Here is a 16,568-nt window from a genome sequence, read left to right on the forward strand (position 1 = left end):
CTACTCGCCAGTCTTCTCCAAAACCCAGTCAATCACCTGGGAAAACAAAAAATTTACATAACTCCAGTTCTTGAAAGCAACTTAAGAACATCTCAGACTTTATCAATTCTTTTGTTATCACCACCTTTATCACCACCTGTGTGGTGTTTACTGAACAGGATTTAAAAGTAATCCATTCAAAAGGAGAAAGAGTTGTTAATAAACTGAGAGGATACAGCACAGCGTTACCCAAGAACTGTATTTAATTTTACAGAACGCTTTGTCTTTAGAAAAAGGCATTTTTAGATCCTCTGAATTGAGCTGCTTCACCCCACTCTCTCCATGTGCTAGCAACGAGGTGCACACACAATACTAAACAGCTAGTGTTTCCAGCACAAAGAATTCCTAAAGCTGTAAAAGAAAGGATAAAGAATAAATTTGTACACTGCTGTATCTGATTCCTGCTTTTTCCCAAACAGTGCACCTGTTCAGACAACTGACTAGTCCTGGGTAATTATATTCTTTATAAGGTAGTTTCAAAGTATTCTCTAATACAGGGAGAGGTGGCCAGCTTAAGAGATCCCCACTTTTAACGCCTCTTTGCCAACAGCAAACTTCTATAAAACTACCAACTGGCCTCCCCAGACAAAGATGGTGGTGAGAAACAGTGTAACAGCACGATACCCCAGTTCAACACCAAACATCACAACCCGTGTAGTTCTTGAAACCTTGTGATCTGTAGGAAGCAATTCACGAGGGAACACAGTATGGAACACAATAAATACTGCTCTCGTAGAATAAATTCCATGGGGATCTAGCAGTTGGTTTTCTTATTAAACTACCCCAGTCCAAATCCTTCCATTTAATTTATCATTTTGAAAACTGTACTGTAAATATGCATGATACTTTTTTTTAAAAAATCATGGAGTCACTTCAGCATGTTTTTCAGAATTTAAATCAGTTACTTAATTTGCTCTGCGCTACTGTTCACGTAAGTCCCACCTTACACACAAATAAGCTCATCTGATATCCCTTGTGCTTACAGTTATTCCCAAGCTTGAAATTACTAATTTCCATTGCTTCTTTTACGAAATTTATTTCCTTTTATAGATCCCTTTATTGCTTCCTAACCTTTGAAAAGAAATGTTATTTCCTTCAACACAAGGAAAGAAGAATTCCCTAACGATCCAGGCTTCTCTCAAATGAAGAAAAATCTCATCTCTCCCTTTTTTTCCAGCGATGTGGAAACATTTATTGCCTTCATTTCCATTTTTCACTGTGGCACATCATATTGGCAGCTATAACTAGAATACCATCTAAAACCTGAATATATGCAACTAGAAATTTTGCCAGGGGATTACTGATTGAGAGGAAGTTTTTGTGAGATCAGAGGGTGAAATGAGACCCACAGCCATAGGAACGCATCTCCTCATCTCTTAAAGCTGTGGACTAAACCATCCTACAGCCAAGCTGCCACAGCTACATTTAGCCTTGGCTAGTTACAGGAACAAATAAACAAATGGTCTTACCTGTTTAGCATTGTTATTTGCTGTTTTCTTCATTTCATCAAGAAGTCCTCTAGAAGTTTTAAGATCCTAAATATGAAACACAAAGCCACAGAAGTCAGCAAACTCATATGCTCACTCTAATTTGGATTATAAGAGCCCTGATAACCAGGGGGGGTGTTACCCTTTTATCACCTTGTTCAGAACCACAGAAGAATTATTTGACTTTGTTGTTTTTTTGTTTTTTTTTTTTTTTTTTTAAAAGAAATAAGTTAGACAATAACTGTAAGAAGTGATTTACATATAGATGACCTTGGTTTGGGTAGAATAATGATTGGGTAGTTTTAGCGTGATGCTTCAATGTAATAAATATTGCCATACATAATTTTAAAGATTTGAACATGCTACACAGAAAAGTAAAATCTTGTTTCTATATAAACATGGAAATCAACTGTGCGCTTAGATTACAATACAGAGTTCTGGCAAAGAACAGCGAAGAGGACATGGAGAAAGAAAATCAGTGCAAGAAAGGAAATACCTATATGGCTTGTCTGTTTTGCAGTCCAATTATCCCAACCTAATCCACTGTCTTAAACAAAGCAAACACACAACTTTGCCTAAGGAGAAAGGAAAACTAAGAAAATTCATTTACTACTTGTCTCCAAAGGAAAATGATACCTATTGTACCGTGCTTCTGAAGCACACAGCACAGAAAAGGATTCAAAGGGCTCCTACAGACTTGGGGCTGCAAGACAGTTCAGGAGAACAAAACCCTGCTACACCTCTCTCTAGATCAGCTTTCGAAGGACAGGATCACTGCAGTACTCCTCCTTTTGCTCTTCTACTTGGAATGGAACCATGAACCTATCTGATTCGCCGTACTCACTGATCCCTACACACAGCTCTTTCTGATTTTGGATTAGAAGATCTTCCTTCAGGGCTTATTTCAGGGAGATTTTGGGAGTGCTTACAGAATGACTGTGCAACTGTGTTCTAATTATTTAAGAAGTTTGTGCTCATCGGCAAGATGTTCTAATTGTCTGTGTAAGCATTCAGCTCTCTTCAACTGCAACTTCATTTAGCTTAAATGACCTTCACTGAAGTTGACTAAACTAAGTTAGTTCACAAAGAGTGGTAGGCTAAACGCATGCAAATGAACAGAAACAGCAGCTCAGCTTGTGAGCAACAGCTTTTAAACACCCTGTACTGTAATTTAACTCAATTTTGTGCCCAGACTAAGTAACATGGGCTCAAGCATTGACTCACAGTCTCTTAGGTATTGTGGAAAGAATTCTCATCTCCTAAAAATGAGGTTGATCCAATTCTACATGGTGCTGCCAAGTCAGTATGTGTTAGATAGTTGTGGACATTTACAATGCATTTACAATGACTTCTGTGAGCATGTTGGGGAACTAGAATTTCTGAGTCAGTTGTGTAAGCTATCTATTGCTCTCCCTTAGAACAAGGGAGAAGCTGAGCTGTCACGGCTATGGCTGGGAGATAGCTACAACAGCTAAGGAAGCAATATAGTACAAGCATGACCTTACCTAACAGACCACTGCTTTAACATGTTATCTCACATAAAAGACTACTGCTTTATAAGGTTTAAAAACAAACAAACAACCACCAAAATATACTGTAAAACTAGGTTCTACATTTGACAACAAGTCCAAAGGTTTATCCACACCCTTGACACACTACTAACACACTACTAGGAAATATTAGCTTAATCAAGTCTGAATATCCCACAGTCCATCTCAAGTTTTATTCAGGAATGGATTCACTTAACTAAGAACAAACAACTGTAAAAGCGTGTCTTCTAGTTACCTTTAAGTAGAACTTTGATATCTCAAATAGACGCTGGCTGCACGATGCAAAGCACTTGTGATCCTCTGCAATTCCATGTTTTTGAAGAGTCTTAGCAACTACCTCCTTCAGCATCTTGGAAACAATAGAAACACACTCAAAAGTTCATCCCAATTATTGGCATGAAAAATTGTCCAAGGAAGGGGAAAAAAAAAAATAGAACACCTGATCTTTTTTGATCTTTCCTCTGTTTTTAATCCATTGGCCAAATGCCATCAAGCCCCTGACCAAATTTGGGCAGAGTTACTTAACAATCTATTTCCATTTCCTTCATCTCCAGCATTAAGGAAATACTTACATGTCAAAAAAATGTAAAGGATCAGTGAATATTCACATGGGGCTTGGAAGACAGAAGAAAATTGGTAATGGCTTGGGTTTTCTCTTCTCCAAAATACTATATGTATATATATAAAAAAATATAACTTTTCTTTATATTGATATTCCCTTGTTTGACGCATCCATATTAAAAAAATAATTAAAAAAAAAAATCAGACACTACAGTCAGATTAGAAAATTTACTCTGACATTCTTTATCAGAGATGTTTAAACTTTGCTGTAGGTCTGAATGAGTCACACCAATTTATGCTTACTTGGGTCATCCCAACTTGCCTTTGACAGTACGACATCAACGTTCATGCAGTGTCCTCTCTAGCACCCTGGGATTAATTTAAAATTAGTATCACCAAGCCAGAAACAGTTTTGTGTACTGTATTTTAAAAGTGGCATTCCTAATATATATATATCTATTAAACATTATTGCACCAGAGTATTTAAACGTTGTCTCAATTAATGGACTTGTACAACTATTGGAATATCTTTTTATTCTCAGAATAGTCTGTTCTTCCACAATGGCTTTGACCCTTCCAGCACAGGTATTTCTTTGGTGCCTTTTGGTTTTATATTGATTTTCTACATTTCATAACTCCTATTCATTAATATCCATTCCCACCTTTTTTATTCTTAGTTGTTATCTCTCTCAGCCTTAATTCCCTGGGCATGATATAATATCCCTTACATACTTTCTCACTCCTTGCTTCTGCAGCACTCTCCTCAGTGCCTTCAGGATTCACTTACACAAGTGGACAGAATGAAATATAATAATAACAAATAGAGATGAAGACAGTTCACTTTGAGTTAAAAAAATTTTTTTAAAAAATCAAGTCACATGGAAAGAAGTTAAGCAGATGCTTTTTCACTAAGCAAACAATATAGACTTTTACCCTTGTATGTTTCTGGGATCTCGATTCCTTAGCAGGCTTTGAAGTCCCCGATTCGGTTGCACTTATGCAACTTGCTGAGCCAACCTTAGTGGTTACTTTGTGGGGTTGACCAGGCTGTTTCAACGGCATCGAAGCTAAAGAAACTGATCTTTCGGAGCGCTTCCTCGTTACAGCGACTGTATAGTGACTCCCACTACTTCCACTTGCCTGAGAGAGGAGGGAATCTGTACTCTCAGATTTGGTTAGCCTGGAAAGAAGAAAAAAAAAACCCCACAAACAAACAATTAGAAGAACTTTTAGATTTTATACTGGCTCTTTTGGTGCCTTTGTTTCTGCTATAGAGGCTGTTGCTAAGAGTATTAAGTACTGTACATTCTTGCAAACAGCATCTGAAAAGAGCAGACAGCATTCTATTAGGTAACATTTTTTTGTATTAGAAGAACACTTTACTGACTGATTTGGCCTCTGATGCATAGACCCATTGCACCTCTGATTAAAAATGTCTAGAAACGAACTGAAGAAACAAGATAGCTAAGAGAAAATTCATTGGAAGAAGGGGTAGTTTTGCCTGTGGACCCTTCATCTAGATAGCTAGGAAGAGCAGAGGTTGCTGGCCTCCAGTCTCAGGATAAGACAAAACTTCTTGAAACTATCTAATTTCTTTTGGCCCTACAGGAATGTCACAACTCATCTTTAACTATGGGAAGTTGGACATTACAATTCTACTTGAACATTGGAATGCTTGATCCTTCAACTACAAGAGTGTTAGTAATTCTGAAACTCCAGTTCAGGAAGTGCTAAGTACAATCGCATCTTCTTTTCTAACTATTCAGTAAGCTGCAAAAGATAGGAATACTCCTAAAACCATACCTCTGTTAAAGGCTTACTGTGATCAGATTGCAAAGGGTATCAAACTGGAAAGAAGGAAGAAGTGAAGTATTACAGTAAAAAGTGAATTCAGAAGTAGTGTTACATAGCAGTTATTTTTTATTGATGCAAAGAGTTTGCATGTTCAGAGTGAGGACAAGGCACAAAGGGAAGTCTTAAAAACTAGACTTCCAGAAAAGACTTTAATAAACAAGGCTGACAGTGTTTGAATTTTGGTAGGTCATCTTATACCAGCAGTCCTTTGGATTAGAAATTCAATTATTCTGTTTGTACAGTGCTTGCCTTTCTAAACCTTTAGTTGTTTATTCGTACTGCAACAGCACTGACAGTTTCGGTCCAGTTAGATGAGTCTATCTGTCATCTTTTCAAAGGCACTTGAGACTTTGCAAGATACAACCCCAAATCTCTTAAATAAAAGGTGCCTGTGCTGCATGGTTTTGATTAATCTAATGCTATCAGTGAGAGGTCACACTTGAGGAAAAAAAATGAACCTACAGAAGAGGATTAAACAACTAGAACATTTGTCTAGATAGCTTCACTAAAAACATTTTGAGGTGAAAGAAAAGATGCATTTCACAAGAGACTACTGAAATATTTCATGCTAAAGATTTATTTTATTCAGTGCATTACCTTTTCTTGGGATAAAAGCAATCCAGGTCTTTTGATCTGCGTTTTAGCCTTGATGCCTCTGTTTTGAATTCACTTTGTAAAGACTCTCCATCAGGGACGCTTCCAGGCTCTGACAAGACTGCGGGAGATGGGAGAGGGCTCAAGACAACCGGCACAGGGCAGCACTCTTTGGTGCAAGTAGTCTGAGTTTCATAGCGAATAAGACGAGTTTGAAGTTCAGCATATCCCACATCTCTCTCTAAGGCTCTTCTGTTATCTAGACAATATCTAAAATTGAAATTGGCAAGAAATCTGTGAGAGAAAGTCTCTGCTTAATTACAACCAGAACAAAAACAGAACAGCTTACTTTTGACTATCATATAATCTCCAAAACTTTTTTCCTTTGTACTAGTGTATTGTTCTGAAAGATACCTTAAAACAGCTATTGTGGTTTAACCCCGGCCGACAACTAAGCCCCACACAGCCACTCGCTCACCTCCCCCCCACAGTGGGATGGGGGAGAGAATCGGAAGGGTAAAAGTGAGAAAACTCATGGGTTGACATAAAGACAGTTTAATAGGTAAAGCAAAAGCCGCGCATGCAAGCAAAGCAAAACAAGGAATTCATTCACTCCTTCCCATCGGCAGGCAGGTGTTCAGCCATCTCCAGGAAAGCAGGGCTCCATCACGCATAACGGTTACTTGGGAAGACAAACGCCATCACTCCAAACGTCCCTCCCTTCCTTCTTCTTCTTCCCCCAGCTCTATATGCTGAGCATGACGTCATATGGTGTGGGATATCCCTTTGGTCAGTTTGGATCAGCTGTCCCAGCTGTGTCCCCTCCCAGCTTCTTGTGCACCCCCAGCCTATTTGCTGGTGGGGTGGTGTGAGAAGCAGAAAAGGCCTTGACTCTGTGTCAGCACTGCTCAGCAGTAACGAAAACATCCCTGTGTTATCAACACTGTTTCCAGCACAAATCCAAAACATAGCCCCAAACTAGCTACTATGAAGAAAATTAACTCTACCCCAGCCAAAACCAGCACAAGCAGCTATGCAGATGGAAACTGCAATCACAACTACATGGTACAAAACACATCTGCTCCAAAAGACCATATGATAATCTTGCTACAATATATTCTGGTTGTACAGCTGTAGGTTCCTCCCTTTCAAATTAGTTTCTACCATCTCACTCTGCTGCTTCACACCCTTATTGCCAGCACGTTCCCCTGTAACATTAATATGTCAGGGTCTCCCTCCTCTCCACCATATCCAGGCCTCCCTGTTATTTACGTTCCTAGAGAACGTGGCTAAAATTACCAGATATTAAACATAGGCTTAATCAAACTATTTGTGCAGTTGATAGGAAAAAAATACCAGCAGTATCATTAGTCACATTCTGATAATCTGAAAATGTGATTTTAGGAGGCGGCAGAAATTTGCATGAAGGTCAAACTGCCTATGCTTGGTATCCACTGCATTTCTTAATATATACTGCGTTAAGACTAAGAGTCTGTCTACACGGAAGAGTTATGCTGAATTATCTACTCCAGCGTTTGTGTATGTCCTTTTCCTCTTCTCCTCAATGACAATATTTATATTTTTCTAAACAGTTTTTATACAGCTACATTATATGATGCTTGCCCATCTGCAGCTTTGACAAATAACTAATGCTAGCTGTCTGGGACTAAACACAGTCCTACCCATATTGACCTTTTCGAAGATTCTAACCGCTAACACTTGCCTGCTGGTGTTGTTTGCAGGTTCCCTGTACATACAGGTAGCTTCACAGCAGGTGTCATTAACCTCGTGACTACTAGTCTGAAAGTGCCTACAATTTAATATCAAAGTAGAAACTACGTATGTAGTTCACTCATGTGCTGCTCCAGGGACTTGATATGTACTAATGAACCCTCTTCCCCCTGCCACTTCTAATTATGAATTAAAATTTTCAGAGACACTGAGAATAGCTACATCAGTACAACTTCAGAAAAAAACATAAATGTTTTTACATTACCAGCAAGGCAGGAGTGTTGCAATTTAAACCAGTGAATAAAATAAAGCTAAGAAAGGGAGAGGTGGCGTGTGCAAAGTTGTTCCGAGGAAGGAAAGGGATACATAAAGTTTTCCATAATTAATGTTCACGTTGCTTGAAATGTTTCTAATTATACCTTGACCAGAAGCTGAAAAATAATTTTGGGAAAAGAAGCCAGAAAACTTACTCAAGTCCATGATAATGGCATCCAGCTGCTTTTTCAAAAGGCAAACCTCTGAGTTTCCGAGGAGTAAGCTCTGGTGTCAAAAGGAATGTATTTTCACTGAAAGGAAAAAAACATAGATCTATTTTAACTAGTTACAGTTAGGATAAATTACACTTCCAGAAGTCAGAAACAAATGCCTTGACATAGGAAGACCGAAACAGCATGGTCTTGTAGCTAAGTCCCTGGGGTACAGCATCAATGGAAAATTAAATCTTTATTGAAGTGAGAATTTAAGTTCAACTAACTAATACCTACTGAGCTATCATTGTTACAGAAGCCCTTAGACATTTCAACCAGTTTAGAGGTCACTGCTCCAAATAATTTATCAATAAAACAGGCAACTATAACCCCATTTCACAATGGGGCACCTGAGTAGTAGAATGAACTGAGAGGAACCGGGAACTGATCTCCCATTTCTCAATCCAGTACTATAATCAGTGAATTCCTTCCCTTTAGCTTCAACTTGTTGTCTCACCTAACAGTCACCTTTCCCAGGCTTCATAACTAATCGCTCGTCTCCTGTGATATTTGAATTCCAGCTAGTGATTCTCTGCAACTAAATCATATGAGTGACTTTGAAAGTATTTCAACAGAATAAGCCACAGCAAGACAGACAGAAAGAGCTTGCTGCCAGGTCCTAGCATACCCTGTGAAGTCACATCCCAATTAGCTCTAAGGAAGGGAAGAGATGAAGGCAATATGTAGCAGTATCTGAAACTTACACATTGCTTCAAGTTTTATTCACATAGACTGTCTCTGCACCAGTACCACTGGAAAAATTATCTGGGAAAACCATCCAGGAAAGATGTGATACTGAATCTAGCAAGATGGTAATTTAGAAAGACTGTCAGCCAAAACTCTAATCTATCAAACCTCTATTTAAGCTCAAACATAGAAAACAAGTGAAAACTCCTTTAATTCACTAGTCTCTCATAAAATCTGTTTTTTCCTTCTGTTGGTCAGGAAAATCTTTAGGTCTGTAGTCACTGGGCTTGAACATCTACTGTGCAAAGCTGCTAATTATTCCAGAGAATCTAGTCAGAGCACCTGCTACGGGAGCAAGCAGCTAGGAGTACAGAGTTCTGCTGGACACAACAGTAACAGCAACCTGGTATGTCAGAAGGGGAATGGTTCACCATCTCCCAATCTAGCTATGGATTTTCATAGGTTTTCTGATTTCTTTTTAGACAAAGCAGAATACATACGTACAATATAAGTCATTGGCAGACCTTGTAGCCTTCAAGCAAAAACATTTAGTCTGCTTTATTATCTAGTATCTTGATTTTGGCTTTATACTTCCCTTAGATATCCAAGATCTCTGAGTATTATGAGAGAGACTCACATTAATGTACTACAAAGCGAAGTTTTCACCATCATACTTTCTCATAATAATTGGCAGAAATCTAAGCAAACTGGGGCAAACCCCCTCAAATTCAGACCTCACTCAGCTATAGCTCAAAGCAAATCATTCAAGAGAATCAAAGTATTCTATGCTATAAAGCTTCTCTGGAGGCTTTTGAAAAATCAAGGATTAAGAAAACATTTTTGTAGTGAACAAATTATTCACTTCCTTCCCACACAACTAATTGGAATGAAAATATTTTACATTATAGCCAAAATCCTAAATCATCTGTACTCATTAACTAACAACTCTGTAGGAGACACTCAATCTTCACTGCGTATTTTCTAACTTGCTTGAATTCTCCACTCAGAACATCTTTAAGTTAGTTTCAAAACTCCAATAAGTATTTTACAGAAGTCACCAAAATCCTACAGAACCCTTCCCTCTCCACAAGCCCTCTTAATTTATTACATATAATGAAGTTTAAAAAAGGATCGAGGGCTGTATCCAATAATTCCATTACACATTCTATTATTCAACACTAAAAAGGTCAACAAATATAACTCTACTGACTGCAAAGATTGTCTTGCTTACCTAGCAGTCTATGACACACTGCACAAATAGTATAGGTTCTGCTTGTACAAACACTATCCGAGTCTTGTATAGGTTGGCCTGAAAATTACTCCATTAACTCCTTGTATCAATCCTCCTGCTGCAAAAGCAGTGGTTAATACACTAATACTTACCAGCAGACACACTAAGGATGAATACTTGCAAAGAAGTCAGAGTAGACAAGTTTCCTTTAAGGAGCACTTTACCACATAAGAGTACTGATAGGAATGCTGGGCCAGCATGCCATGAGACAAACGCAGTTAAATAGGCTCAGCTATTGCCCTTTTTACACTTTGTCTTCCCACCTAGTCTCCCCTCCACTGAATGAAAGAAATCACACCAATAAAATTGAGGTTCTGTCACAGTTAACTTCTGCTTTGCTAGAAATACTCTTTTCGAAATGGACATGTATGGTGGCGGCAGCTTGTAGCATAGCCATGGCAAAGGTCTACTGGCACACTTTTGCTCATCAGGTGACTATTTTGTTATTTAAATGCATAAGACCAACGTCATCATCTCTGGCCACTTCAGATTCTGAAAGAACTAAATAGCAAGACCAACTGGAGGACCTTAACAGCTGATTTCACTGGCAGGCGTGTGATGCAAGGATGTTGGAAGTTACAAAGTCAAATCCAGTTAGGCCATTCTGAGACTTTCATTCAGCCGTTGTTCACATTCCCCTACGTCAGTTCTGAGTATGGTCTTCAGTGGTTTCAATATGCTGGATGCATACCGTTTGGGAATTTGTAGTGGCTGAAGATCACCAACTGGTAGCCCTTCTGGTGTGAAATATTTCAGTAATTCTTTAGCATCGAGCAATGTCAATGACTCCCGTTGGCTATCTTTATACCCCAGCAATTGCTCAGATGAATGTGCAAACATAGAAACTCTGAAAAAATGAAAAGAAAAAAAAAGACCAATATAAGAATTTTTTTTTTCTTCTCAATGTAGTAACCGTGTTGTATTAAAAATAAATAAATAAATAAATCACTGCTAGTCTGGAGTAATTAAACGTATTTCCAAAGTAAAATGAACAAGGTTGCTCCTCAAGAACATTTACACGAATGTTCATGATAAAGTATATTTGATAAAAATTCCCTACCATCCTACTGAAGAAAGCAATTTCTTCAAGATTTTATAGCTTAGTTATGAAATACAACATGGGAAGAACATTATTCATCCCTTTTTTTCCCATTTATGGACCTGTAAGATCAAAAATTAATTCCTGTTTAAAAAAAAAAAAAAGAGACATACAATATACAGCAAAGGAACCATAAAGCCACTGCTGCATGCAACTCTCCGCTCTTTTTTTTTTTTTTTTTAGTGTCCTCAATCAAGTATAGCAAAGTTCTCTCTTTTCTACTGTTAAGCAATACGCTGCACACTGATTCAGTATAAGCAGAAGATAACCAGTTCAGAATACAATGAAAGAAACATTAACTGACTATGAAACAGAAAGATCCTTCAGGAAGCTTTTCAAAAGCTAATTAGAAGGAAGGACTTTACCTGTTTGAGAAACAAAGCCAACAACACCAACAACAATAATACCACCCATGAGAAAGCACAGATCTAACACGATAATGTCTGACATGCAGAACTCCAATCTAGGCCATGGTATTTGAAAGACAGAAACGGGGTGGAAGTAACTAAGAAAAAGGCAGTTGGACACCTGGCTCTAAAGGTCTGTCAGCAAAAATGTTAAGACCCAGCACTTATACAAAAGTGAGAGCTAAACTGAAATCAATAGGCTGTATTAAGTGACACAAAAGTCTACAGGTTTCATTTAAACAGCACTGAAGGAAAAACAAAACTAAACATAAATGTCAAACAAAACCAATGGAATCTTCTACATTAAAATTACATGAGATCTGATACTAAGTCCTGACTATTTAGGAAATACGAGGAGATTAAAAATATGTTGTACATGCTGACAAAAACTGCTGTACTATCTTTATTATTTATGTCCCAGGGCACGTTGGGAGAAAAAAAAAGTATGTTTTTCTACTATGGGTACTATTTTCTAGTGGTGCCATCTTGGTAATTTAGTTTTGGAACTATGTTACTTTTACCTAACTTTCAGCTGCATTTTGTCAATAAAAATCAAAACACTACTACTTTAAAAACTAAGAAAATACACCTTTGGCAATTGACAGAAACTTAGTTTTAGCCTTAAGCAATGTTTCCTCTGAAAGATATCAATATATTTGAAAACAGTTTACAAAATGGCTATCAACATATACAGTTCCTTTAGAGTGATATTCAATGGCCACTACAAAGAAAATCTCCAGTATTTAACCATTACCTCATTTTTTGTTTGTTTTTTTCAAAGTTTTCCATATTCTGAAGAACATGTCTTTCTGGCCACTCCAATGGATTTGGCTCCATTAAATCAGATTCTGCAAGACATATATGGTGGATAACCCTTAACAGCAGTAAAGAATCTTATTCTTTAAAGAAATATATATACGTATATATACTCCTATATTTATATATTCCATTATATATATATAAAAGTATATAAATATAAGCAAAATCTGCCTCGTGCTGTGATCAGAAGTGTTTTCTGCACAATTTTTTTTGTCAAGGAAAAGGAAGGAAATAGTTAATGAGAGAGTAATTTCAGTGTGCAAAAAAGCCTAGAAAGCTACCTCACTTTTCCTTCTATTCTTCCCTCTTTTGGTAAGAGATTCTCCTTGTTTTAGTAAGATATTGACAACAGGTATGAAAATATATCAAAAGAGAATAAGCAGTATATTTTCTAAATAACGGTACTTACCAGAAGTCACAGTGCATGACCTAGTTTTATTGGCAACCTTCTGTAGAACAGTTTTAGGGAAACTAGTGTTGCACAGGTCAAAAACACATTCTCTTGTAAGTTTTAACAAGTTTTTGAACTCATCAGTAGAAATAACTGGAGGCTGCTCAGTCAATTCCTTTCTCTCTATAAAAGGAAAGAGAAAGAAAGAGAAGCTACTGCACCTGCTAAGTAACAAAGAATAACTAGAGCCTACTAAAAAACAAACAAACAAAAAAATCCCCACCCCAAAACAATTACACAAGTAAGTTAACTTGGTGCTTACTACTGTACCCTTAAGCAAGGCATGGGTGGTTTATTCCATAGGCAAGTGAAAAAACTTAGCAGTGAGAATAGCTGAAATCACATGTGAATCACCTTTTTACAGTCCTTTAATTTCTGTGTATGTGCATTCCTGAGTATATCCAGGTTTGAATCCCCCAGAGACAAACATCTGAGCCTAAACATGAAAAGCTCCAATCTACAGAGCCTCCTACCCACCTATTTTTACCGCTGTTGCAGGAGTGTGGCTCCAATATAACTGATAGCCTGTTCCGGTCTCTTTGGTCAGAGTATCAAGGGTCAGGTAATTCTAATATGATTTAGCATGACTAGCAAATCCCAACTGCTCCTATTCAGTCTTCATCTTAATGGAAATGGGTGACCCACTCAAAACAAACTAAAACACAAGCTCTAAGACAGCCCCAAGCTCAGGGTTAAAGCAGACAGGAATCTGAGAATGGCTGCAAGTTGATGGGGGTGGGAGGTGGAAGACAAGACTATTAGCAGAAATCTTAATTTCCTTAAGTTGGTATTCTGCTAATGATAATACACTTAAGTTATCTTCACAGTATGCCATTTTCAATAATCTAGCCAATCTCTCAGAAGCATTTTTTGTTTTAATTGAGTCTCTTCAAGCAATGGACTCAGACGGAAAAAATCAGGACAGTCAAACGTACTTCTCTGCAAAGTCAAGAAAATCTAGAGGATGACCTTTCAGTTATTATTATGAATGATGTATCATGATAAATGTAACAAATCTCAATGCATACTTCTCCTCTGCTCTTTAAGACTTTTGCAAGAAAGAATAAAATAAAAAAAGCCGAAAACTCCAAACCGGGATTCTTATTTTTGTAGAAGGCACATCCAGCAGTAAGGTTTTTTTGGGGAAAAAAAAGCGTAAGAAAAACAAAGCAGAGAAAAAGTTAATTACCATAGAATTATTCCAAAACTATGCTCAAACTTTCAGAGCATTAGTGTAACAAACACCCACCAACTTTATTTTAAGTTCAGTGTTCTCTTTTCCTCAATTTTTAAAAGTCATTATCTGACATACAATCATGCATATATCACAAGTTTCTTTTTAAAGCTCCACTTTTGTCTTCACAAAGTGATCAACTCACCTCCGTTTTGGAAGGTAAGCTGCCACATTCAGGTTGAAAAAAAGACCTTTTAAATAGTAGTTTGATAACTACCAGTGCTCTCCCCATTACTTACTGAGATATTCCTTCAAGGCAAACACTTGGAGACAAGACAGTTTCTTTTCTCTCTGTACAATCTCCTCTCCATAAAAATGCGGCAGAGACTTGATAAAGTCAGCAATACGAAAGCCTGTACAGATTGGGAGACATCTATTACTAAGATTCTCTCACAGGACTTTGGAGACACCAAGTCAGTACGTCTTAAAAGAAGACATAAACACAGCAGACATACAAATTTCATATTCAAAGGAAACAACAGACTTTCAAATATGGCTAATTATTAAAAAAAAAAATAAAATTAATTACAATTGAATTAAGTCACCAGGGGGATAACTTGGAATAGATGTCTATCCAGTATTTTTTAATTTCTATACAAAACCAATATAATGACAACACAATCAACATGACTGACATTTAAAGAAGGTAAAAAGATCCTAAGTTTGATACCAGGCAAGAAAAGTTTTCTCCCAACATATAGTCAAGGATTTTCAGTCTTCTGACACGATACTAATGGGATTTTAATTAGTACAAATGGTAAGCAGTCAGTCATATTGCACACGGATTTATTTTGATAATAAGGAAATAAGAGGATAAGATGCAGGTCACTGTGCTTTGTCAGTGTTATTGAGAGCAAATACACGAATTAGCAGAGTTATGTGTATGTTTGTAACAGGACAACTACTCTAATATAAATGTCTACGTACACGCTCCTACCTAGTGGAGCAGCTGTTCATCTGCTAGCTCATACCCTAACCACTCTGCAGTAATATGGACATCTGCCAAGTAACTGAAGACACGACCATGAAATTCAACTTGCCTGTCAGCCTTGCTGGTTTTATTTTAAATCATCAATGAAATAGGCTTGTCAACAGGTAATTGACTAGATTTTAGGCATAGGCTGGTCAGTCTTTACACCAATAATACATACTTTTTAAATTTTTGCAGATTTGGTTTGCATTAATATTACCTGGATGTCCTTGTACATTAAAACATTTACAACTAATAGCAGTTATGAGAGATGACTGACTACAACATTATGTAGTTGATTTAAAAAACATGACAGTAGTAAATTGGGTGAATAAATAAGCTTTTATATTTTTTTATCAATCTGGAAAAATATTGCTGAAAGAATAGAGATATTCATCAAAATATAATATTCCTCCTTGTTTTCTCCCTTTTAACACAGACTGGAATGAATAAAAGGAACATATAAATTTTAGTAGCATTTGCCTACCTTCAGATACTCTTAAAATAAATAAGTAATAACTCTTACTTGACTCTGTTTTTTCTGCTGTTGTCTTTAGCTTTCCATTTACTGCAGCAAGATAGGCTGTACCATTGATCTGGCTAGCTGAATGAATCAAGGTTGCTTTACATCCTCCGGAGCCGTTGCCTTGTAGCAAGAAATAATATCGGCAAGATTCTCCTTTCAGTTCAATTTCTGGAACTTAAAAAACATCAGGACATAACTGTGAAACACCCTCAGGAAAACAGCTTTAACACAAGCTATAATCCACCATCAAAATTCTTTCACTCGCTCTCTTCTGTTCTGTGAGAAGTCTTACTAACATCTTTTTAGGAGACACGCTAACCACAGCTGATATTTACCCCTTAAAAAGCTACAAACTGAAGAGCACGCAAAATAAATGAGCTACAGCAGCAAAGATGAGTTGGACTACGCTGCTGGCTTAAAGCTAGCATGTTACCAGCACTGAACTCCTGTGACTGTAGCAAGGGCCAGCTTTCTAATGCAAGCTGCCAAGTACATCCAGAAACTCTGACCACCAACCAAGAGAAGTTCTTTAATTCGTCTTAGTAAAATGCAAGCCTTTAACTGGCAAATTTATGTTTCTACCATGAAACAATGAAGAGTTAGGCAGTGTGCTACATATGTAATGATTAGAGAAGGGTCTGTTCTGCTCATTAAAAAGAGGCATTTTTGCATAGGTGGATTGAAATAATGGTAAGTGTTCACTTGGAAGAACATACATCTGTAGCAGGAAAGGAAATACTG

The 16,568-nt window shown here is 37.3% G+C and overlaps 1 protein-coding gene across 1 annotated transcript in view; it reads right to left on the minus strand.

Moving 5' to 3' along the window:
- The window catches only part of MTBP (MDM2 binding protein), a 29,482-nt gene continuing 12,914 nt past the window's right edge, over nt 1-16,568 (minus strand). Inside the window, exons 12-22 of the mRNA XM_009321686.1 lie at nt 15,799-16,001; nt 14,571-14,658; nt 13,056-13,220; nt 12,582-12,675; nt 11,013-11,168; nt 8,287-8,382; nt 6,089-6,355; nt 4,571-4,817; nt 3,312-3,425; nt 1,509-1,574; nt 1-36 (exon numbers count right to left, since the gene is read on the minus strand). Of these exons, the coding sequence (XP_009319961.1) occupies nt 1-36; nt 1,509-1,574; nt 3,312-3,425; nt 4,571-4,817; nt 6,089-6,355; nt 8,287-8,382; nt 11,013-11,168; nt 12,582-12,675; nt 13,056-13,220; nt 14,571-14,658; nt 15,799-16,001 (1,532 nt within the window). The remainder of the gene's footprint in view (nt 37-1,508; nt 1,575-3,311; nt 3,426-4,570; nt 4,818-6,088; nt 6,356-8,286; nt 8,383-11,012; nt 11,169-12,581; nt 12,676-13,055; nt 13,221-14,570; nt 14,659-15,798; nt 16,002-16,568) is intronic.

The sequence above is a fragment of the Pygoscelis adeliae genome, unplaced genomic scaffold (assembly GCF_000699105.1).
Source record: "Pygoscelis adeliae isolate BGI_AS28 unplaced genomic scaffold, ASM69910v1 Scaffold111, whole genome shotgun sequence".
Taxonomy (NCBI): domain Eukaryota; kingdom Metazoa; phylum Chordata; class Aves; order Sphenisciformes; family Spheniscidae; genus Pygoscelis; species Pygoscelis adeliae.